This window comes from Taurulus bubalis (assembly GCF_910589615.1).
Source record: "Taurulus bubalis genome assembly, chromosome: 18".
NCBI lineage: Eukaryota > Metazoa > Chordata > Actinopteri > Perciformes > Cottidae > Taurulus > Taurulus bubalis.
In genome coordinates, this window is record NC_136606.1 from 3466938 (window position 1) to 3491937 (window position 25000).

At 42.7% G+C, this 25000-nt stretch overlaps 2 protein-coding genes across 2 annotated transcripts in view; both read right to left on the reverse strand.

The window, feature by feature from the left end:
- Positions 1 to 4151, reverse strand: part of LOC306750735 (gamma-glutamyl hydrolase-like) — a gene marked incomplete at its 5' end in the record, with an annotated part of 4717 nt that extends 566 nt beyond the window's left edge. Inside the window, 7 exons of the mRNA XM_079234206.1 lie at positions 1 to 11; positions 644 to 750; positions 986 to 1124; positions 1204 to 1288; positions 2131 to 2181; positions 3462 to 3570; positions 4079 to 4151. The exon at positions 1 to 11 is cut by the window's left edge and continues 80 nt beyond it. Of these exons, the coding sequence (XP_079090332.1) occupies positions 1 to 11; positions 644 to 750; positions 986 to 1124; positions 1204 to 1288; positions 2131 to 2181; positions 3462 to 3570; positions 4079 to 4151 (575 nt within the window). The remainder of the gene's footprint in view (positions 12 to 643; positions 751 to 985; positions 1125 to 1203; positions 1289 to 2130; positions 2182 to 3461; positions 3571 to 4078) is intronic.
- Positions 4152 to 6765: 2614 nt separating this feature from the next.
- LOC306750736 (collagen alpha-1(XV) chain-like) overlaps positions 6766 to 25000 on the reverse strand; it is a gene marked incomplete at its 5' end in the record, with an annotated part of 52934 nt that continues 34699 nt past the window's right edge. Inside the window, 38 exons of the mRNA XM_079234207.1 lie at positions 6766 to 7108; positions 7876 to 7991; positions 8070 to 8267; positions 9542 to 9604; positions 9738 to 9785; positions 10295 to 10423; positions 10526 to 10599; positions 10682 to 10835; positions 10939 to 11037; positions 11127 to 11152; positions 11362 to 11430; positions 12101 to 12128; positions 12478 to 12519; positions 12672 to 12731; positions 12880 to 12936; positions 13091 to 13144; positions 13230 to 13265; positions 13394 to 13474; positions 13596 to 13658; positions 14227 to 14292; positions 14398 to 14481; positions 14598 to 14633; positions 14925 to 14987; positions 15607 to 15651; positions 15739 to 15774; positions 15907 to 15966; positions 16450 to 16584; positions 16699 to 16734; positions 17107 to 17151; positions 18074 to 18208; positions 18901 to 18948; positions 19495 to 19575; positions 19704 to 19766; positions 19990 to 20016; positions 20192 to 20362; positions 21060 to 21197; positions 22234 to 22326; positions 23504 to 23578. Coding sequence (XP_079090333.1) covers positions 6907 to 7108; positions 7876 to 7991; positions 8070 to 8267; positions 9542 to 9604; positions 9738 to 9785; positions 10295 to 10423; positions 10526 to 10599; positions 10682 to 10835; positions 10939 to 11037; positions 11127 to 11152; positions 11362 to 11430; positions 12101 to 12128; positions 12478 to 12519; positions 12672 to 12731; positions 12880 to 12936; positions 13091 to 13144; positions 13230 to 13265; positions 13394 to 13474; positions 13596 to 13658; positions 14227 to 14292; positions 14398 to 14481; positions 14598 to 14633; positions 14925 to 14987; positions 15607 to 15651; positions 15739 to 15774; positions 15907 to 15966; positions 16450 to 16584; positions 16699 to 16734; positions 17107 to 17151; positions 18074 to 18208; positions 18901 to 18948; positions 19495 to 19575; positions 19704 to 19766; positions 19990 to 20016; positions 20192 to 20362; positions 21060 to 21197; positions 22234 to 22326; positions 23504 to 23578 — 3036 coding nt within the window. The 3' untranslated portion in view covers positions 6766 to 6906. The remainder of the gene's footprint in view (positions 7109 to 7875; positions 7992 to 8069; positions 8268 to 9541; positions 9605 to 9737; positions 9786 to 10294; positions 10424 to 10525; positions 10600 to 10681; positions 10836 to 10938; positions 11038 to 11126; positions 11153 to 11361; positions 11431 to 12100; positions 12129 to 12477; positions 12520 to 12671; positions 12732 to 12879; positions 12937 to 13090; positions 13145 to 13229; positions 13266 to 13393; positions 13475 to 13595; positions 13659 to 14226; positions 14293 to 14397; positions 14482 to 14597; positions 14634 to 14924; positions 14988 to 15606; positions 15652 to 15738; positions 15775 to 15906; positions 15967 to 16449; positions 16585 to 16698; positions 16735 to 17106; positions 17152 to 18073; positions 18209 to 18900; positions 18949 to 19494; positions 19576 to 19703; positions 19767 to 19989; positions 20017 to 20191; positions 20363 to 21059; positions 21198 to 22233; positions 22327 to 23503; positions 23579 to 25000) is intronic.

Sequence of the window (25000 nt, forward strand, 5' to 3'; positions counted from 1 at the left end):
GTGTTATAAGTCTGAAAGAAAGCGGCAGAAGTCAGAGGCAATGCACCCGATTACACATGCACCCTGTTTTCCCTTTCTCCCTTTATGCTCTGATGAAATTTTTTTTAAAAAGACTGTTGTGTTCAAGGAGGGAGAAGATAAAAAGGCTCATATTTCACCACAATACAGCAATAATGGTGGACCCTGTATTTCCTGATCCGATGTGAGGTCCCGGGACAGGGATGTTATGTGTACAGATTGTAAAGCAAATTTGTTTTTGTGATGTAGTGCTGTGGCCCCAAGCACTGACGTAGTCAGAGTGGAGGACCTATTGTTTTTCATTCTTTTTCTTATTATTTGCAGGCTTTGCGTGGGGAAAAGAAAGTGCTTGGGCTAAACCTACATGTTTCAAAATGTCCACACCTATCTGAATAGGTGAAAATACCAATCTGATTGGGGTGTCGGGCAAACGTAAAAAAATAAATTAAACCGATAGCACCTCCTTTAGTTGTGTAAACCCACGCTTTTTGCCAACTACGACCGATTGACTTGACAATTGGCACACATGTCCGGGTGGGTCTGCTCTACAAAAGAAGTGATTGAGACCCTTAAGCTCCGCCTACTTATTGGTCATGTTTCCCATCATACTAGCAGACGGACGTACCGACAGGGCCAACCCCCACTTGTGGGAGTGTTCCGACAGCGGCTGAGTAGCCAGGTCTTCCATGACCTGAGCCGGGAAGTCTCGGAACATTCTGCTGCCTTTGGTTTCTGCAAACGGGTCAGAACATGATCATTTGTTATTGATGACTAATTTAATTCGTCAATGAAAAAACAAGTAATTAGTAATAGATGGATAATGTTTGAAATAATAAAAGAAATTAGTACTTTTTTACATTTAGGCATCACAAACAGATAGTTGTGGTCATGTTGATGACGCAATTAATTGTAGAGCTGAAGCTAAATCCAATATAAAGACTTCAGTGTTAAAAAGACAAAGCCAAACCATTGGTGAAGGTCAGAGGCAAGATCACGCCGGTCGTATTGGTCAACGACAGTTCCGTCTTTGGACTCGTCAAAACGAACAGCAGCTCGATTCCAAGGCAGGTGCCGAACACGGGGAAGTGGTCGCCCCGGCTCTTCGCCTGAAACGTCACACAGGGTCTGCAGCAACATCCGGCACGAACACACGGAAACACAGCGGCTCATGTGCGACACGCCTACCTCGATGGCGAGCTCGTAGAAGATCTGACCGGCTCTTTGAAACCTGGACGAGTAGATGTTGGACCTTCCTCCCGGGAGGATGATCCTGTAAACGAGAGCGGAGTCGTGACTGTAATGTTTGTGGCAATTCAGAGGTAATTGCGTTGAACTGATGCACTAAATATTCAGCTACCGATAAGGAGCTTATTTCTTATTGCTGAGGTGGACACTGCTCAATCCTCTCTTCCATACAAGTTCAAGCTTAAATCTTTCCATTTTGTAACCGATTTTAGCAGTCATCTGTGTTACTTTGGGTCTGCTACCTGTTCTTGTTTACACTGACTTTGAGGCAATATGACAGGTAACACGTCATCCTGCTTGACAGGAAGTGGATCAAACATTTAAATGCTTCCAATGTGTATATTCATGTCGTTTCGTGTCGCTGAACTCAAAGAAATAGGTGCTTGTATGAATACAAATTGACGATTGTATTAATTTAGAATCGGAAAATTAGCCCCAAATTAGCCGCGCCGATATTTAAGCCACATAGGTCAAAGTTGAGGAAAAAAAAAAAAAAATCATAAATAAGTAGCGTTTCATAACCCGAATTTTACGGGGACATGCATAAAGCAGAATTATGTAATGTTGCATGGGGCAAGTCCAGATGAAAAGAAACTGCAGAGAAAAACCAGTTACTTGGTGGAATATTTGGTTCATTACAATGAGCTTAAAATGTCCATAACATTGAAATACTGAGCTTCTCCAAACTGCCACTTTCATGGCATCATACGGTTTCTGTTGTTCATTTTTATTTATTTTTTGTCAGCAGATGCCGGAGGTCGTTTATAAATGACCACAGACGTCATTCATCGCATCATTATTCATTTCGGAATCCTCTTTCCTTGATCTTTGACGGCTAAATTGGTTCCCATGCCGGAGCACATTTACCCGTTAATGGAGTTGAACACTCTCTTATACTCCTCCAGCGTCTGATCAAGCCTGTAGACGGAAAAGAAAAGGAGGTTCAACGTTTCACATCAAGAACTTCTGCATAAACAAAAAGCTGCTGCTGCGTTCACGACAAACGCGAAGGTCGTTGAATCGGAAATGGGAGGAAAAACTCATCTTGGCGCCAAAGGTGTTCATCCAGAGCGCCACGATAGAAAGATATATACTTTATTAATTTGTTACCCAGGGTTCATACACATTCTGACCAATGGATTTCCATGAGCAAACATTTAGTGAAATCTCAATGTATACATGAAAAAGTGAGAAAATGTAGTATTTAAACCGTAAATGACACAAATGAATGAGACAATAGTTTGATTAAAAGAATAAACATTTATATAGATGCCTGTATGTATGCCTGCTTATATTTTCTTTTAAAAGCATATTCATTATTTCAAACTCAGCGTAAATGAACGACATGAACACATGAATAGAACACATTTTCATGACTTTTACAAAACTTTGGGGATTTTATTTTTTTCAATGGCTTTTCCAGGCCTGGAAATAACCTTTTTTTTTTAAATTCCATGACTTTTCCAGGTTTTCCATGACCGTAAGAACCCTGTATACCTCACACAGAGACCAGACCACCAGCATGTATGAATGTATCTTTACAAACCATAGACTGTCTATGGTAAAAAAATGTATACAAAATAACGACACTGACGTAGACCGAATTTGCATAAAGTTGAGTTTTTCGGACTATTTTTCGGAATATTTCTCGGAATATTTTTTCACCCAAAGGACAATTTTTCTGACTATTTTTTTCTTCCTTCTTACCGGTCACTCCCCTGCACACTTCATCTTTAAACACACACGTCACTTTAACACACACTTTAACTTAAACACACACACGTCACTTTAACACACACTGTAACTTAAACACACACACGTCACTTTAACATACACTTACATGAACGTGATCTGTTTGTCTGAGCACTTTATCTTATACTTGATTTAATATCATTGCACTGTTGTTGTCGTTGATTGTCTCGTGTCTAATGTATGCACCATCCGCCTAGAAAAATTCCTTGTCTGTGTAAACATTCCTGGCAAATAAACGGTTTCTGGGGCTTGAGTCACGATTGTCCAAATTCAGATATGGCGAATGGTTACTTGCTCGCCATAGAAATGTATGGGACCCTTTAACCTTGAATGGTGCATCATCACCTCCACCAGATGCCAACATCGGCAGGCCGCGTTAGTGGCGTGAACTCAGCATCATGGACGTCACAAAGGTGATGCGACTGAACAGTTAGACTTAAACTCACATGACGGGCACGACCCTCGCTCCACCGGACTCCAGGAACTTCACATGGGAGGCGCCGATGTAAGATGTTTGATTTGGTTTTGCGTCAAAAATTTCTTGAGCCAGTATTCCTTTTGAAAGAAAAAAAACACAACCAGTTCAACCAGTTTGGTCTAAATGACACGCCTGCAGCCAGAGCAAAGAGTCCCTTTCTAACTGAAACAAACAAAACAGCAGGGGCCAGTTAATAAACACACATGGAAAATAAATAATAATACAAATATATTTATTATCATTGTGAATAAAAAAAAGGGACAGCAGGCCATTGATAATCACTACCATAGGCTGTATTACAGAACATGGAACAAATAAGTGTATTTTTGTCTGTGATTTTTGTCTGTTTTACATTGCATGCATATTGTCGCCATATTGTCAGATAACTTTTAAGGGGTAATGCAGTCTCAATCCCTGAAAGTTCGCTTAAAATTGCGGGAAAGTTATGGGGTAAAAAGTTCAATAATGACAGAAAAAAAACGCCAAAGAAACACCAGCTTGTCACGGTCGGTGCATGTTTTTTTCTTCTTCTATGAATTGCTATGACCGCAGCACGAGAGGCGCAGTGAAGACGTGCGCACTTACCGATGATGGGGTGGTCATTCCTCTGGGCTGAACAATAGAAGAGATACGTAAGAGAAATGCAAAAGAACAACATGTTTTTCATCCTCCAAAAGAAGCAGCCTGAGCGCGCAGGTAAGCCAGGTGTCTCCATTGCAGCTGTTCCAGAGGTTTGTGCGTCACTTCCGTGCTTCCTTCAAAATAAAAGCTTCCCGTTTGGCTCAATTTCCGTCGTTTCTACTTTTTTTTCTCACAAATACACAAATAATTAACCACCAAGATGCAAAGATATGCTTTGTAACATATTCTGTGGTGACGATTAAAGGGAAGTTGTTAAATTAGTTTTTTTAAATGCCTGGTTTATTTATTATTGTATGACAACATATGTAAAAACTGATATTTCAAAAGAATAATCGTTTATTTTAATTAAATTAATAATACCAATAATTCCAACTTCAAGTTAGCAGTGTTCAGTGAAACCTTAAAAGGAATATTCCACCAAAAACTATGTTTGATTGTCAAACATTCGGTCTATGGAGGCTATGTGGCTGTGAAAAGTTAGTCAGTGAAGATGTATTCTGATTCAACACTGATTCATACAGTTACAGTTATATGGTTCAAAAGATTCTCAGTAAAAAAAAATCAAATTATCTCTGCTGAACCTTTTCAATAAATTGCATTTTGCTGGAAGACTGAAACAGATTAAGAGAAAGAATAAATCTGAATATCTTTTTCATTTTTGTTTCTCTCTGGAGGCTGAACGATTCAGACTAGAGTCAAATAGTAAATTTACATGTCATATATATATATATATATATATATATATATATATATATATATATATATATATATATTATTTTAACTTCACACATATGATGAGCATTACATGTCACACCATTGCAGCAGAGAAAATACCAAAGATACTTAAATCCAACAGAGAGGACAAACACAAAGTTAACTTTTCAACTGTCAAAATTCTGGCTCAGAACGTATCTTGGAAATAATTTTTCATAACCGTTTGTTTTCTTTGGCAATTTGGGTCAGCAGAACAAACCATAAACCGGTATATGCCAGTCAGAGGTATAGATTAGAGTTTTTTTCTGCCCTGAATTGAGAATGAAACGAGAGCAGATTATGAAAAGAGAAAACTTTATTCAACAAAGCACCAATATTTACACAAAAACGTGACTTTTCCCCCTTGGAATTTATTTTTCTTGTATTGTTATTTTTTCTGGATGAAAAATATTTAGCTTGTTTCAATTGTATCACTACATTTGTGGAGAATTTAGTTTTGACTGCTGTCACCGCTCTCCAGAAAACTAGAAACATCAAAAATAAAAAAACTGTACAAAAAGATAGAAAAGAGGCAACAAGTGAGAAGAAACAGTCATTTGACAAACAAAAAAACCCTATAAATTACATTCTTAAATTTAATCATCTGATTTGTGTTATGTGCTGTGACGGTATAAATAAATCATTGAATTTAAATTAAATAGCCTATTGAGAGAAAGAGCTGCTAAGATGTATGAAAAGCTACAACACAAATCATGTTGAACTAGAAAATATTGTTTCAAATAAAGTACAGTGCATCAAAAATGACTTTGGTGGCAACACTGGTCGACTGGTCTTCCCACTGTTGGACGAGGGACTTTATGTAAGTTATGCAAACACATGTCTTAAAACAATTCTACAAATCCACGACAACTTGTAAACAAAACGGTGACAGTATAGCCTTTACGCTTCCATCACAAAAGTCTTTGGAATAAAAAAAGGACAGTTTCAGGACAGACATCTTTAGTCTCATCCAACAAAGAGACAATAAACTCGAAAAAGAACCTCGGTGACTGGTGAAAACCCATCTGTGCTACTTTGTTGCAGATGCTTGAGTCATCTTTCCTTGTAAAAAAGGTTAAAGGTGCTGCGTGTATCATTTTAACATTAATAAACCATTACCACATTCTCTTTGAGATGTTAGCGTTATTGTCAACTGCTGCTGAGGAGACTGGCGGCCTCCACAAGCCTCCGTGCTCCATTAGACATCATGTGCCACCAGGTTGAATACGAGAAGAAACTTTCCGGATTGCTACACGACACGAAGGGATGTACCATAAAAGTCGGGTTACAAGCTGCTACTACCTTCAGTGGGTGTCCCCGCTAGCTCCCCGCTGTAGCCAGCTAAGCGCTGCTGCTAGTTCTCCGCTAGCTCTCCGCTAGCTCCCCGACAACCACCAAAGGTAGCGGGACCAACCCCGGTTCGACAACCGACTCGGGCAGAGGGGACGCGGGCAGTACCAGCAGCAGCGGGGAGCTAGCAGCAGGAGCGAGGAGCTATTAGCAGCGCTAGCTAGCTACTAGCGTGTGGAGCACAAGGGCCGCAGCACTACAGGGTCCACCATTATTGCTGTATTGTGGTAAAATATGAGCCTTTTTATCTTCTTCCTCCTTGAACACAACAGTCTTTTTTTTCTTTTTATTCATCAGAGCATAAAGGGAGAAAGCGAAAACAGGGTGCATGTGTAATTGGGTGCATTGCGCTAGCAGCAGCGCTAGCTTTCTACAGCAGGGACAACCACCGGAGGTAGTAGCGACTTATAACCTGACTTTTACGGTATTGACTTTATGTTACTTTATCTTGCAGGATTATATCTTGGCTGTCGTGAAGACTTCCTTAACGATGTCCTCAGACATAACGCAGAGGGATGTCAGAACAAGGGGAAACATCCTCTATGTGAAAGAAATTGCGTTAAATGTGGTCCTAAATGTGGTTTTTTTAAACACAAAAATGCTGCATGTAGCACAAATGTTTTCCCCGAGCGTTGAAGGTTTATGGTGGCCGGCATGGTGGAGTGGATTTAAATGTTTTTGTGGGTCTCGATGCAGAGCACGATGTACTGGTTGGAGCAGCTCCTCGTCTGCTGGCCCAGGAGCAGACCTGAGGTCAGGCTGGACGACTGGCCCGTGACGGACATGTGGTCCGCTCGCCACGTCTCGCAGTGCTTGTCCACCACCCGGAGACCCCAGCTGGTGGAGCCGTGCCAGATGCTCTTCTGAGGCCTGGCGAGTGGAGGACAGAGAATATCAGCATGACAGGAAGTAACAGAATAACAAGACAGGCCCAGTCCCCAATGTCATCCCTAAACCCTCCACCCTGAACCCCCAGGGACTCACTGACGTCAGCTGGTAAGTGGTTGAGTGTGAGAGGCTGTGAGGGCTTGAAATGGTATAAATATGAATGGGAAAGCACTTTGCTGTGACCAAATATTGTATATTGTGGGTATTTATTTTAAACTTGTAACTCCCTGATTTGAACGTCTTCAGGCTCTTTCCTCACGAGATGAAACGTCATTTTAAATAATCTATTTACTCGTTTTTGGCAAAACAGCTTCAATAACAAAACGAAATGTTTGATGAATAAATCTTGGTTTTTAAATACATATAATCACTTGTCAAAGACTTGAGCAAAACCACATTAAAATTCCTCTGATTTCATGAGTTTTTATGTTCCATCTTTAATCCTTAATGTTGTTGTGTAAATGTTATTTATCGGGCTGAACACCCACATGCCTCTTTGTTCACCTTTTTTTTTATGTCGCCATTCTTCCATTGGTAACTGCGTGTTTAACGTCACATTGCAATGAATTGTGGGTAATTCCCTTGGGCAAAGTCGGCATCTAATGCCCAAAATGTCTGCCAGAGACTCAAACACTCAACGATGTGACAGCGGGCAGAACTAAACCCTCTCAAAGTCTGTGAGTCCGTGAGGGTGGAGACCGGGACTGAGACACAAACAAGTAAGGAGGAAGTCGATCAAGGTGACTGACCAGAAGGGGTCAGCTAAAACGTCCCGGCCGTCGAAGGAGTAGATCGGTATCCTGGCGTCCATTGGCCCCCCGTCGCCATTGAAAATCGACCGCCAGTTCCTGAACATCACATCCCCCTGAAAGAAGACACACAGCGGGTGAGATGCCGCCAGAAGCTCTTCCTCCGTTGGGGATCCGCAGGAGAGAGGACTCACCCTGAGGTTGGTCACCGGCAGAGTCTCCCGGAGGCCGGGGTGCACCACGTGGACCAGGTCTTGGCTGTGGGAGGAGATGAAGGCGCGGTAGTTCGGAGCCAAGCCCATCGCCTTGGACTGCTCGTAACACATCCGGTCGGCGACGTCGAGGCCCATCATGTCGCCGGAGTGCGGCTGGTTCAGGGCCACCAGGTTGAGCTGGAGGGAGAGGAGCGGGGTTATAGGAGGAAGAGGAGGCAGCAGAGCGGGGTTATAGGAGGAAGAGGAGGCAGCAGAGCGGGGTTATAGGAGGAAGAGGAGGCAGCAGAGCGGGGTTATAGGAGGAAGAGGAGGCAGCAGAGCGGGGTTATAGGAGGAAGAGGAGGCAGCAGAGCGGGGTTATAGGAGGAAGAGGAGGCAGCAGAGCGGGGTTATAGGAGGAAGAGCCCAGAGTATTATTTATTACAGTTAAACAAATCCTCACTCACTCATTCACTCCCTCCCTCCCTCCCTCGCTGTTTCACTCCCTCACTCCCTCCATCACTCACTCCCTCCCTCCCTTACTCACTACGTTCCTCACTCATTCCCTTCCTCCCTCCCTCATCACTCACTCTCCCTTCCTCACTCACTCACTCATTCACTTGTTCCCTCCATCACTCACTCCTTCCTTCCCTCACTCACTCCCTCCCTTTCTCACTCATTCACTTGTTCCCTCCATCAATCACTCCTTCCTTCCCTCACTCACTCCCTCTGTTACTCACTCATTCACTCACTCACTCATTACCTCCCTCACTCACTCACTCCCTCCCTTACTCACTCATTCACTCACTCACTCATTACCTCCATCACTCACTCCCTCCCTCCCTTACTCACTACGTTCCTCACTCATTCCCTTCCTCCCTCATCACTCACTCTCCCTTCCTCACTCACTCATTCACTTGTTCCCTCCATCACTCACTCCTTCCTTCCCTCACTCACTCACTCACTCCCTCCGTTACTCACTCATTCACTCACTCACTCATTACCTCCATCACTCACTCACTCACTCCCTCCCTTACTCACGACGTTCCTCACTCACTCACTCATTCCCTTCCTCCCTCCCTCAATCACTCACTCTCCCTTCCTCACTCACTCACTCACTCATTCACTTGTTCCCTCCATCAATCACTCATTAGCTCCATCACTCACTCACTCACTCACTCCCTCCCTCACTCATTACCTCCATCACTCACTCATTCCCTCCCTCCCTCCATCACTCACTCATTCACTCACTCACTCCCTCACTCATTCACTCCCTCACTCAAGAATGCATACATTTGACTTACATTAACTATGCTGTGAAATCCATGTACTTTAAATGTCTTTAAATGTTTCATAAAATCACGTGTTACATAATAATCAATAATTCATGTTTCGTAGCCTTCCTCTCCAAATTCAATGTTGCAGAAATCCATGTACATTATTTAGAATAACACAATCCTATTGACGCTCACCCTTTCATTGACTGAGTGTATTCTCTCCATCGGGTCTCCTCTGATCTGGTATGAAACCCGCGGCTAAACACATCGTAGAAAAGAGGATTAGTTGAATTAAATGGATTAATTAAATACTGCATATATATAATATATACGTTCCACGATAGTGTTTATATATACGAAGCGAAAAGCAACACAAATATGCAATAAGTACCTCGTCCTGTGGAATAATGTTGTTGGAGAGGTAGATCAGACTGCCGAGCTGTGGACACAAAACAGACTTTAACTCAGACGCTTCACGTCGTGTTATTTGAGTTCATGTTGTCATCACATTAAATGTGTTGGATGTTACATTGCACATACGCTGACGTTGCGTTTCAGTTAAAACAATAACAATCACGTGAGTCAGTGGTTTCACTTTTACAACATGCATTTCAGCAATGAAGAGCGCGTTGTCAAATATTGCTGGGTGAATAATCATTGATTGTTTGGCCAGCGGGGTGCTGAGGCAACAACACGAGGATCTGCAGCTCTTCCCTCCAGAGGATATAAAAAACATATTTTCCAGTAAATGGATTCAAATCAGGAGAATCAGGAAACTCCCTCAAAGCATCGCACCATGAAAACGTCCAAGTAATGAAACAGAAAAGCAATTTAACCGTTTCAATCAGTCGAGCTCCAACATGCACACACACCATTCTAAACATTGCATGCTGCAGCTTTCCTTTAACCAAACCTCTAAACACCTAAGACGCATCCAGGCTACTGCACCTGTATCTCTTTCCACCCCTGGGAGACCTTGACGAAGAGACTTCCTGTTGCTGTGACGAAGGCCAGCGCCCCCTCTGCGTCCCTGGCGGTGTGCTGCATCATGCTCTCACGGGACTTAAACGTTCTCAGCTGGGAAAACAAGTCCAGAGAAGACAAACTCACACCTTTCTCTGGAACACGTCGATATCGGGCCGCATGTTGCGTCATCACGCAAATGAAGGATTCACGTACCGATGCTGCGCTACTCGGCGGTCCAGGGGGTCCAGCGGGTCCAGCGGGTCCAGGCGGGCCGGCAATGCTCAAAGCTGCCATCACAAACAGAAACTATGATTTCTATAAACTATAACATGTTAGCTGTCACTGTACGGGATACGTGATGGATTGTACCTGAGCCGTATCTGAAGGGGGACTCAGAGGGGCCCGGAGGCCCCGGCGGCCCGGTAGCACCGACCGGTCCTGGTCTGCCGTAGCCCGGAATGCCCGGAGCACCCGGCACCCCGGGGTGGCCTGGTGGGCCGAGCACCGACTCTCCTTTGGGTCCCTGAAGTGAGACAAGACATGAAGTTTGATTGCTAAATATGATGAAAACTAATTAGACGCACAACTAAAACTAAATAATTCATTTTCATGGACTCTTCACTCACCACAGGCCCTGGTCTCCCGGGGTGACCTGGTTGCCCGGGGAACCGTGCCTCCCCCATGTCTCCCTTCTCTCCCTTCGTGCCCTGCTCCCCTCTCGCCCCCTGTGGTTACACGGCACACTTAAAGCACGGTTGTGAGCATTTAAAAGCACAAAAAAGTGGAAATAAAAAGCTCTTCCATAATAACTTACCCAGCCTCCCCTGTTAGGAAAAGAGTCTAGAACAGAAACAGAGGAGGGAGTTATGAGTAATGATTTTGGGGAAAGTAAAGAGTAAATACACGACTAGATATCCTTCAAATCATGCGTTTAAATTCACTCATTAAAACACACGTTGTAGTTCTCTTCTTTGCTAGTTGTCCTTTTCATTATAGATCATGTTTCTCTTTTATTGTCTGTTTTTCTTTTCAGGGTCTAATTGACTCACTTTGAGGCGCCGGGATCCCGGGAACACCTTGCTCTCCCTTCACGCCCTTCAGGAGCGTCTGGCAGGTACCTGGAGACAAAGAGACAAACATGAATCAGGTGCTTGTCTTTACATGTGATGATTTCAACCCTAGAACACTAACGTTACAAATAGTAACTCCATCACTGACCTCGGGTATATTTCACCCGATATAATGTACCTGATAAAAAATACTTCTCATCAAAATACATTCAAATACAACAAATTGAAGTACTCTTCTTTTATTTGACCCTGTAGAACTTCTCATAAAAACAGGTTTCATGGGTGGACCCTAAAAAAAGGCTCAAAATCAGGTGAAAAATTTGGGAATCGTCAATAAAACATGATTAAAAATATAAATAATGGAGCTATGAACTTGTTCTTTGGTCCACATCCTGGGTTCCTGGGACATGTGAGCCTTGTCCTGTGATTGGTGCAGAGAGACACGCCCACTTTCAATAAGACACGCCCACCTTCAATAACGCCAGTGAGCAGCATGAAGCTACACAAAGACTCACGCAACTCAGACAAAAGCAACACAATGAAAATAACGTAACCACAATCGCTCGGGTAAAAATCAGCCGACGTTTCTGTTCTAGGGTTAAAAGTTCAAGTAAAAAAAAAAGATAATATTCAGTTCACTAAGAGTCAACCTGCAAAAAATCGGTGTAAACAGACTTCATGTTTTTATTATTTATGGCAAACAAAAGTCTCAACCTACCAAGGGCAACGGTTCCATTGGGATTCAGCTGGAATAACGAGCACAAACATGTTAACAGCAGCGATGACTGAATTTAGAAATCATGCATAAATATCAGGGAGAGAGGGGAGACGTGTGAGAAGGGAACGAGAGATAAAGAAAGGGAGTTTGTGACGTCTGAATGAGCTCAGCAGACGGATGATTAGATACATAAATAAAATGATGAGGAGGTTCAATGAAGATGGACGACCACTTAGCATGCAGCTTAGCCTTCACTCTAACGTGAATATATGATTTTAGAATACACACAAAGCAGCAGGATGACAGATTATACGAGATGTGCCATTAGAAATGAAATAAATGGTAAAATAATTCATAACGACGTGTTTGAAACTTACAGTCATTTTGCAGCGAGGCCGGGGAGGGATGGGGAACACGGTCTTCAGGAGAGGGAGAGGAGAGAGGAGAGAGGAGAGACGAGAGAGGAGAGAGGAGAGTGAGCAAACAGGACACACTCCATGAGAGTGTGTGTCAGAGTGTGTGTCAGAGTGTGTGTCAGAGTGTGTGAGTCGATGGATGTGTGCGTGCTTACTCCTTTCGGGCAGTTGAATATTCCTGGACGGCCCGGCAGCCCCGGGAGGCCGGGAGCTCCCTGGAAAGACAAAAAAACGAAGAAAAAAAATGGAAGAAAGAAAGAGAAAACAGGGTGTTATAAAACTAAAAGCAAAATCAACTCAATCTCATTCTGCTGCTCGATCACGACGCGTTGCATTTGCAGAGAACAGGTGTGTGTGACTCACCTGCAGGCCTGCAGAGTCTCCTCTCTCTCCCTTTGGTCCCATCAGACCTGGACGCCCCTACACACACACACACACACACACACACACACACACACACACACACACACACACACACACACACACACACACACATCTGTATCTCCTGATCTAAGTGTCTGAGTCAGTGTTCCCTTTTAATACAATTGTAAATGTTTGAGTTCATGGTGCTTACAGATCGACCGGGGAAACCGAATTCTCCTTTGGGTCCCGGGGGTCCGGCGGGCCCCTGTTGGGAACAAAACAAGGTGATTCACGTGATTCTTAAATGCATTCATTGCACCTGAAAAGTGACATAATTTGCCAATACTTACTGTAATCCCAGCCGGGCCGGATGCACCATGATCTCCCTGCAAAGCCCCACGGACATGGATTATTGTACAGTGAGCTCTTTTTTTACAGATACTCAAATCCTGAAGAACATGCATGCACCACATATCCCAATAACGAATAAAAACGTGTGAAAAACTAAAATAACCTTGACTCCTTTGGTTCCAATCAGGCCCGACGTCGGGGATCCATCATCTGCGATGACGAAGCCCGGCTCGCCCCGGTCACCCTGTGGACGCAGACGGGTTGAAAACAACAACATATGCAGACACTTCTGCTAAGATGTGTGCATGTACAGAACAATAAGAGCACACATGTAAATATATCACGAGCATGTAGGTCCCACTTACTTTCAGTCCTGCAGGTCCTTGAACTCCGGGCATCCCAGCATCTCCCTTTGGCCCCTGTGGTCCCTGCAAACATGTAGGAAATAGCAATTAAAAAATAAAAGATTCTCCACATGTTGTCTTAACCCAGTGGTTCTCAATTTATTTTCTGTACCGCCCCACTTTGGAGGAAGAAAAATGTTCACGCCCCACCGCCCAAAATAAAATTGTAACGAATTTTTATTGAAATAACTTTTTGTGACTCCTCCATCCGTGCTTTTTCAAATAATAGAATAAAGAAAATTGAAACCCCTTTTAAGTAAACCAGATCGCTCCATCAGACAAAAACTAATAACATGTCCAATCACTTTGTTGGAACAATGCAAATAAAGGTACATCTGTGCAAAAAATAACTAATATTTGGAAAATAAATAGCTTATTGTGGCTGAAATTGACCTGTTTTGCACTGAATATCTTTTAAAGATAATAATTAAAGGATTATAAAACAAAAAAATCAGCATTTCCCAACCTGCGCCCCACCTGTAATACCTTTGCGCCCCACTAGAGGGGCTCGCCCCACAGTTTGAGAACCCCTGCCTTAGCGCGTACTCCGCTGTTGTTACGCTGATAGACGCTCGTGTTGCTTGGTACTCACAACGGGACCCGGAGCTTCAGAAACCCTCGAGAAGTTGAAGGCTCCGTCGGTGTCGTTGAGCAGCAGCTGTGTTTGAGGCAGAAGGAGAACGTCGTCAAAGGAAATGAAACGCCGGCCTCTCCCTTCACAGCCCGCAATACGTAGACCTGGTCGTGCTCAGGTGCTACTTACATCCTGGAGGTTGATAATGGGTCCTGCTGGTCCAGGTGGTCCTGGAGGGCCGGGTAGACTGAGCCCGTCCCGTCCACTCTCTCCCTGGGAAAAACATTTTATATCCTTATAGTGAATGGCAACAGAAAATGCTCTAAACTTTTTTTTTTAAATGTGCGTGGGTCCACTTGTGAGTTTGTCCAAGTCCCATGTGGTTTTACCTTTAGTCCTGGATCTCCTCTGGTCCCCTTTTCTCCCTGTAGAAGACACAAGAGGAGACATTCAGTTACTAGCAGCGGCCATTTTCACTGAATGCTACATTAAAAGTGGAAATGCGTATATGTTTTAAATGACACTTTTACATTTTACAGATTGTTTTAGGAATTACATCCATCAACAGATTTATTAAGATCACCTTTTAAATGAATAAAAAAACATTTACAGTTATCTATCCAACAAAAAAGTCGCAATAGAGCCAATAAAAACTAGTCTGAACGTCTATAAAAGATGACATTTTCATGAAATCCTTAATCTGTCCATTTACTGACCTCTTCCCCTTTTAGTCCCTCCAGTCCAGGAAACCCTGATCGTCCTGTAAGACCCGCCTCCCCCTGCAGACACATCAATCAATCACACACATCCCTGTTATGGTGGAGGTTTTTTAACACTCAATGGCTGAAGAAAGAGCATAAACAGACTTGGTGGCGGATTTACTGACAACGCTTTTCTCACGGAGAGTTACGGGCATCTCAACGTCGATCTCAATATCGACTGCCACTATCGAGCGGTCGTGGCTCGTTCTCTTGAGTGTGCAGGGTTTTGGTGCCGCGGTTTTGTTGGATTGTTTTGTCATGTTTTGTTATAAATAAATGTGACTGGTTCTTGTTGATGTGGACTACATGCATTGTCCGTTAATGACGCAGCATCCCGTCATGCGTGTATTTATGTATATGATATCAGACGGCACTGAAGGCCCAGGTAGAAAATGCACGGCCCGCCACTGCTGTTACTACTGAGATAACCTTCTTTCTCTTCGCTAATGGTCAAACCGATGAAGAAGATACGGGTATGTCAAGTTCCCTGCAATGTATTATAACGAAACGTTCCTGGAAACATGAGGATCTCGGGTCATGACCTCTGTCTCTACACCGCTGTCCAATGTGACCTAACATGACGTTAATGAAGCTCGGGCCAGCAGCTGGTGCTGAGGTAACCCAGACTCAGACTCACCTTGAGCCCCGGCTTTCCCGGAGAGCCGTCTAAACCATCTTTCCCCTGTGAGGCGAAGAGGGAGAAACGTGTCATCAGGTGATGTTGGAAATCAAATCAAATGGATCACTAAGACTCGTCTAAACATCTCACCTTGGGCCCCTCAAGTCCGGGGATTCCTGGAGGACCCTGTGGAACAAACACGAGCACATGTATCATCACAGGAATAGCAGCTGATGGTTTGATGAAATTACTCTGTATGCTGATTGATATGATGAAAATAATTTGCTCTTTATGCCAACACACTCAATGCAGTCGTACCTGTGGGCCGCTGGACAGCACAGCTCCAAAACCACTCTGCATCCCAGACCCCTCCAGGTCCTGAAACATGGTGACAAAAATATTTTTTGGGGTCAGAATGTAAAAATGTAATATATATACATGCTACTAAATGCAAGAAAGTATTTTTTTATATATAATGCATTTATATTGTATTTATATTACAAAAAACTATATATATATAGTTTTTTGCAATATAAATAAAATATAAATACTTTTTAAAAATGTATTTATATATTTTATATAAATAAAACAAATAATAAATAAATAAAAATCTTCATAATACATGAATAAATAAAAAAAACATTTGTATTTATGCATTATTTAATATATATATTATTTAAATATATATATATATATACATTAAATATTTTTGTTTTATATGTTAAATATATATATATATATATATATATATAATATAACTATATATCAATAAAAAAATAAGTGCAGATATCATTGTCTCATAATTCCTCATGATATCATTTATGTGAGTCAGCGTTCATAAAGTCGTATAACAGGCCGTACCTCAAAGTCCATTGCGGGGCCTCTCCAAGGAGGACCTGGGGGCCCAGGAGGGCCAGACGGGCCCCTGGGCCCCGGCTGCCCCTCTGGACCCTCTGAGCCCGGCAGGCCTGGGAACCCTGAAGGGCCCAGATCTCCCTGCAAGGGACCAGATCAAACATGAAGATAACATCAGTGCAGGCGATGAATGAAGAAAGATGGTGATCATGGTGGCTCTCTGTCCCCTCAAGGATGACATCATCAAGATCTTACCTTGGCTCCTGTTTTCCCGCTTGCACCGGGCTCTCCCTGTTCAACATATAAGACACGTTTTAAACAATATCTGCAGCTCAGACTGGTTTACTCTGGAGGCCCTGAGTGTCATTAGTCCTTGGGGGGCCCTCATTAAGAGCTCGCTGGGGGCCCACCTCGTGTGGAATTGTTTTTTTTGCTCATGGAGAACTAAGAGGCCGACTCCAGGGAAATCAGACAAAAAGAAAAAGAGGGCGTGGCCTAAAAGTTACACAAACATTTCTCGTGGTTGGTGTGCTGCACATTCACATATGAGGTTTTCTTCATTTTGTTTAACTCTACAAAGTAGGTCAATGCATGTCAGTCCATATAGGAATATGTATATATATATAGTATGTATATGATGCATCATGTGTTCTTCAGCCTCACCTTGTCTCCTCTCTCCCCAGCAGGTCCTGGATTCCCATCTTTTCCGTCAACTCCCTGCAAGTGAGTGACATCGTCATTATATTCACATTTCAGATTTCAAATGCATATCTATTTTTGTTGTGCATCCACTGCACAGTGTTTGCAAGGGTTATTAAATTGTTAGCGCACATTCATCCTTTTGAACAGAGTTGTGTGTAAACTGGTTCAAATGAGGACAAATGTAATAATGCCAAAGGGCCAGCGGGGACCGAAGAGAATAAACTTTTGATGCACTGAAACAGTGTCGCAGTAAAGGTTTTAGACCTCAGAGTGGTCCATTCACACAGATGGCAAAAGCTTCTGACATTTTTTAAGACAAAAGACACATTTCCCCCAACAAATGCTGCGGCTCAGACATGTTCTGAAGCTCTGACGCTAGTTTCTGCCAAAGAGCTGTTACTGTAGCTGGAGGATAAGGAAAAGACTTATTTAACAATTAATATATGCACACACACACACACACACACACACACACACACACACACACACACACACACACACACACACACACAATCAATACTGTGCAGCAAGCAATGGCAGGAAAGCAGTAAATGAACATGGTTTTCAACTGAAGTTGGGGGAAATACTGTCTTTCCAGTCCCTTGGATCTTAAGGGACCACATGATTAATACCTGACCCGACCCTGAACCAGACCCTGAACCAGACCCAGAACCAGACCCAGACCCTGAGCCACTAAACCACTCCTCAATCACCTGAAAACAGAAGTTAGGAGTTCACTGTCTGAGGCCGAGCCTCGGTTATTGAACTTCCATCAGTCAGTCAGGTTATGTTTATATTGCAGCTCTCAAACAAATCAAATGCAATAACAAATGGTTGAAAAGTTGAGGATTACGTTTGTGCTTGGCTCTTATTGATGAAAAGTACATATAGACAAATATGAAGGAGGAAAAACAATGTTAAAACCTACAGGCAGTCCAGGTTCCCCCTCCTCTCCATCCTTCCCATCTTTCCCAGGGACCCCAGGTGGTCCAGGGAAGAAGTCTTCCGACGGAGGTCCTGGGGGCCCCGGCTGTCCCGGGATGCCGGGATGCCCCGGAGGCCCCTGTTGAGACAGGACGACACATCTCGGTCACACAAATGTGAGGAAAGGTTTTTCGAACGCACCTAAATGTTAGCTAACGACCTTAATATCAGCTAACGCACCTAAATATCAGCTAACGCACCTAAATATTAGCTAACGACCTAAATATCAGCAAACACACCTAAATGTTAGCTAACGACCTAAATATCAGCTAACGCACCTAAATGTTAGTTAACAATCTAAATATCAGCTAATGCACCTAAATGTTAGCTAACGTCCTTAATATCAGCTAACGACCTAAATATCAGTTAACGCACCTAAATGTTAGTTAACGACCTAAATATCAGCTAACGCACCTAAATGTTAGTTAACGACCTAAATATCAGCTAACGCACCTAAATGTTAGCTAACGTCCTTAATATCAGCTAACGACCTAAATATCAGCTAGCGCACCTAAATGTTAGCTAACGTCCTAAATATCAGCAAACGACCTAAATATCAGCTAACGCACATACATGCTAGCTAACGTCCTTAATATCAGCTAACGACCTAAATATCAGCTAACGCACCTAAATGTTAGTTAACGACCTAAATATCAGCTAACGCACCTACATGTTAGCTAACGTCCTTAATATCAGCTAACGACCTAAATATCAGCTAACGCACCTAAATGTTAGCTAACGTCACAGAGAGAGAGAACAACGTTCACCTACCCTGATCATCTCTGCATCGCTGTCAAAGTCTTCGAATCCGGACCCCTCCTGAAGAACACATGACATAGGTCGTTAAATCAGGTGAAATCAGGTGAAATCAGGTGAAATCAGGTCAGATCACTACAGCTGGAGGGCTTCATGTCTCAGTGCTTCTTATTACGATGCATTCATAATAATAACAATGTTCATAATTTGAGGTTTGTTCATACGAGATTAATAATGAAATGCTTGGAAAGCATGAATGCTTCAGCCAGCCAGGCATCAGTGTCCTCTAACTATTTTAATAATCACATTTATAACATTATCGGTGCATACAAATGCCAGTGAACGTGACGACACAAGGTGAGAAACAACAATACATATCTCCAACTACACCTGTAGCTTCAGAAAAACATGAACAATGCACATACACCTACAGATGGATGAAACAAAGGTCAATCATATCAATAAAGACATTTGGGCTTTTGTTTTTATTCCCACTGAAGCCCAAAACAACAACATCATTTAGCCTTAAATGATCATTTATGAATCAGGCGTCGTTATGAAACTACAGCACACCAGATGTTACTGGGACCAAGTGGTTTGAAGACCTACCAGGACCGCGGAGGACTTGCTTGCTGGAGCTGCAGGTCCAGGAGGGCCTGGAGGACCCGGGGGTCCGGCACCCCGATCCCCCTGGAGGACACGGCAACGGGACGTTTATTTGGGCATTTGTTACACATTCACACGGCAGTGGAGTGTCTCATAAGTTAAATTCCGTTCATATTCAAGTCCAGGTGTATTAAAGCAGGTGTATTGTTTACCTTTTCTCCCGTAGAACCAGGCTCTCCCTGCAGTCCTGGGAATCCTGGAGGCCCAGTTGCTCCCTGGGAAGAAGACATGAGATCACATCTGAGGCCATGTTTTCTCCAGGTTGTAAAAAGTGAAAAGCAGGAACCCAATAGTGCCATAAGTCTGGGATGCAATGTGCTGAACCAGCAGATATCATTAGATATTAAATATATGAAGTGTAGTGCTCTAGATTAGTTCCTGCATCAGTTTTCCCCAGAGACACAAACAACATGAACGCGTAAGAAAGACTTTACTTACTGGGACACCAGTGTCACCTTTGCTTCCCTGGAGAAAAGACAAAAATATACAAACAATCCATCATCTCATCTTCTGACCCGTCACATGACCTCAACAACAACGTGCTCAATCATGCGTCTGCTGTTCTTTAAATAGAAAGACGCACTGTTTGTGAAATAGATCGTTTTGAATATCGCAAATGAAACAAACTGATCAAACTCACCGGCTGTCCATCTTTCCCAGAAGCCCCAGGCGGACCTCTTGTACCTTGTGGGCCCCGGGGCCCCGGCTCCCCTCCCTCCCCGTCCCCTGAGGCCTGTCCTGGGGGGCCGGGCCGTCCTGGAGGACCGGATGGACCTGGTTCCCCTTTCTGTCCCGGAGACACCTGGAGGGGCTGGACGGTGAACGAACTCTGAGTGACTCATTTATTTATATATATATATATATATATATATATATATATATATATATATATATATATATATATATATATATATATATATATATATATATATATATATATGTTATATGAAGAAAATAATTACTTACAGTGTCAAATAAGGAGTCTGGGGCAGCCGTCTGAAATGAATTCTCTGGAACAAAGACACAAAGTGAGCCCATACAAACAACATATAACAATAATATATATATATATATATATATATATATATATATATATATATATATATATATATATATATACACATATGTTTACAATACAATGGCACTTTATTGGCATCATTACATGATCTATCAAGTTATGAAATATTAATTCAGGGCAGGTCAGAAAAAGGAGAGACTCCTCTAGCACCATCTGCTGGTGAATATTGGGAAATACAAACCAAGTACTTGGCATATCACAGCATGACCTCTATGTCAGCACACACACACACACACACACACACACACACACACACACACACACACACACACACACACATACTTGTGTGCATGTATGTGACACATGATAAGCTAAGCGTTTGGTTTAATACCCTAAAGGAAAAAAATACAAATATCGACAGTTCTTTGCCACGAAAGACAGATTTCCTAAAATATGAATTGTGTTGTTGTTGTTGTTTTTCACCTCTCACTGTGGTCGTCTCCACTTCCTGTCCAGAAGGCTCCTCTATGTCTACATCCTCATCATCATAATCTTCATCGCCTCGTGAGCTCTCAGTGGGCGGAGCTTGTACGGGGGCGCTGTCAGTGGGGTCCATCTCCGGGAAGGGCTGCAAAAATAATGTTTCTATGTAAAAGCCATGCAGACAACTGGGAGATTAACGAGCCTATATGTGTGCATATTTGGGCTTTTAACTTTTTTTGTGTTTGCCTCAGATGGGGGGAAACATTTGTTCTCCATGCTGATGGAGCACTGATACTTCAGGCGCCCACAAAGTAAAAGTATTTAATGTGGCCATCAGTTGGGAGATGAAATCTGGTTTAAATGAAGCGCATCTCTCTCAGGGACCAATGAGGCTGAATGAACGTGTGAATGTGCGACAGTTTCCATTAATAGCAAAACTTGAAAAGTCACAAGAGGGAGCTGCAGAATAGAAATGACACGCTGCGTTTAGCAGAATTCAGTAATAAGGGACTTGTGTAGTCGGACTTCTCCACAACGGCGGTTAGTAACTTCAATAAGTCTCAATTTATTTGACTTCAGTAGGATTTTAATGGGGTTTTAAATTATTTGGGGGGAAAAGAATGTGGCTCAGGAAGATTATTTAGACTTTTGAGTCTGTTTTTTACAGGGTGACATGTCGGCCATTTTAACTTATTCGCTTTCTCACAATGAACCTTAAAGGATTGAGAACAGAATTATAATTAGATTATCAAAAAAAAAAAACTCCAGCCGCTCTCAGTCCTTCTGGTCTAATTCCAAATTATGATTATAGTATATTTTCAGTATGTTTGAATCTCCTGTCCTGAAACAAGTCAATGTTAAAGGTAAAGCAGGGATGAGCTCATGTCTCTCCAGGAGGGGAATAATTGTTATTCATAGAATAGAATGAAATTAAATGAAATCTGCTCGGCAAAGGTTATGGGTACCAATTAAGGGAAGGGGATATTTTCTGAAAGTAAAATAATCTGGTCCTCTTCCCAAACCCCGGCCTTCTTTTTCAGAGCTGGCAGCGAGCCGCACGTATCACCGTGTTCCAGTCTGCGGCCGGCCGGCGAGGATAAGAGCCGGTTCCTTTGGTCCAGGTCCAACCCAGCTACACGGGATAGAACGTGTGTGTGTATGTGTGTGTGTGTTGCAGTCACCACGGTGTACTCTCTCTCCTCCACAATCTTCTTCACTTCGTCTATTCCCTCTCTGTCTTCATACGCATCGTCACCACTTCCGTACCCAGAGGCCTGCAGAGAGGACGAGAGCGAGGAGATAAAGAGGAGAGGGACAGAAACCATTAAAACCATTTCAACCATTTCAACCATTTCAACCATTTAAACGCTCTGCAGACGGACCGACGGGATCTGAGGTCCAGCTGCAGAGCGAGGGAACTGAACGAGGGAACAAGCCAAAAGAGGAAAATGCACTTGGATAGCGAGCGCTTTGGTTCCCACAGTTTCTGTCATGGCACTGATTATACTGTGACAGCTCAACTTTAACTTAAAAAAACAGTGGATAGCACAGGCAATTATGGAAGCCCGGTTCCGTCACTAAAAAAAAGAAAGAAAAAAGAGATAATAAAGTCGAAATTATGAGATAAAAAGGCAGAATTATGAGATAATAAAGTCGAAATTATGAGATAAAAAGGCAGAATTATGAGATAATAAAGTCGGAATTATGATTATGACTTTTTATTTTTTAGTGGCGGAAACGAGCTTCCATAGTATATATTGGACAAATAAGACTTATTTTCAGCAGAGCCTAGTAAGCGACTGATCGGTGTCACAGGCAAAATGCATGCACATTTGAAATGTTTCTCTTCATGTGTAAATATCAGATGATCCACGATTCAAACCACGACCAAAAGTATGACATTTGACGGGATTGAGGTCAGGTGAGAAGAAAAACATTTCTTCATGAAGCTGGCTTTGATCTTTTTAAATCTGATTAAAATGTACCGTCACAAAATGTAGCATTCAACTAGAAGAGGTAAAAAAAGCATGTAAAGCACAATGTGCTTATTGGTGATGTAAAAAAAAGAAATACAGTCTGTAAGAGGTGAGTATGCTGGACACTTTTAAAGATACAGTACGAACACTAGAACGTGTGCAGCCCCAAACGGTCGGCGCACAAAATTGTCTCAAATATAATCACACTGCTGTGTGAAGGAGAACTAAACACACACACACACACACACACACACACACACACAGGAAAAGAGACACACACCTTGTGTCCACATGGGTCACTGTAATGCGTTGTCTCCACCACTAGAGGGAGGACTTGTTCCATGTTGCACGTGTTCGGGCTGCTGAGGCTACAGGAACTTCACGCCTATCAGACTCTTTGGGCGTGTGTGTGTGTGTGTGTGTGTGTGTGTGTGTGTGTGTGTGTGTGTGTGTGTGTGTGTGTGTGTGTGCTCACGTAAGGATCGTCCTCCTCACACTGGTCATCTGGGGCCGTGGGATCCGACTTCAACACCAGCTGCTGGATGGAGCCCTGGAGAGGGAAGAGGAGAGTCCGTGTTATGCTGCGTGGTAATTCTGGATCAGTGTGTGTCATTAGGTTTTATTAAAGCTCAGAGATTTCCCACGCAGCAGCAGCAGCAGCAGCAGCAGCAGCAGCAGCATCACGCAGCCTCCGGCACACACAACATACACACAGCGACACACACACACTGCACAGACATCTGGCAGTGGAACAGGTGTCTCACGCTCATCCACAAGTCGATTCCCCATCAAGTACGCTGTATTACAGCTGTTGGACTTCATGTCCACGGCTCAACAAGCGACCTGTGGAGTTCACACTTTGACACTTTGCATATGAAGGGGAACCAGCGGTGAAGCTGGTGTGTGTGTGTGAGGTTAAACAGGCATAAGATCCTTAACACAGAAGGGAATCCTAAAGATGATGAGTCTTGTTTCTAGAGGTTTATGTTGGTTATTATTTCATGTTCTGGATAATCCCCCAGTCTGTTACGATGCTATTTTACATGTTTCAATCATTCTGGCTCTGTTAATGCATGTGGCATACTTACTGGCAAGGTTTTTTATTACATTTTTTAGAATTTGATATATTCCGTCTAGACTCTGTCGACAAAAAGACAAAGACTGAAAAACGTTCTCCAAGAGGTTCATGCAGCTCCGCTGTCACCAGGAGAACATTCCTGCCCACTGCTATAAGCCTGTAGAATAAATCACCTCCATCAACATCAATAACCCTAGCGCCGCTTTCACTGCATATACTGTATTTATTTACACACTTCATATACTTTGCATTTGTATTATTACATTTTCTTAAATGTCTTCTATGTAACTCTGCTTGTTGCTGCCACAACCACATTTCCCCTTGGTGATGAATAAAGTATTTATCCTATTGAAGCGTAACATCACACACTTTTTTATTTCAAGCTTTCAGTCGAGAGTCCGGACTTCAAAACTGTACTTTTTACTATTATCTACCAGATTTAACCATTTGTTTTGTTCCTGTTTGCCAAATGCATGTTAGGTTAGATAGCCCGATAGCATTTGGTATACAGAACATAATTTAAAAAAATGTCATAACTACATTAGCATTACGTAAACAAACTGACATTTAAAGGGTACAATTCTGAAAATTAAATGCTATTCGGTCATAATGATCAGGATCAAACTTGGAACAGTGGAAAAGAAAATTAATATATAATTATATTGCAGATTTTGCTGCAGACATTTTTGTCATCTTAGGACATGAGAGACTTTTCTTTAACGGGATAAGGAGCTGATGGTACTATGGCATCAGGTGTTAAATACCCAGTGCATCCCAGTTCAATAAACCAGTAAATGCCTTCAAACTGACTTGCATGTAAAAGTCTGGCAGTCTCTATTCTGATGAATTATCCCAAAAAGTTATATCAGATGTTTGCAACCGGAGAGTGACAAA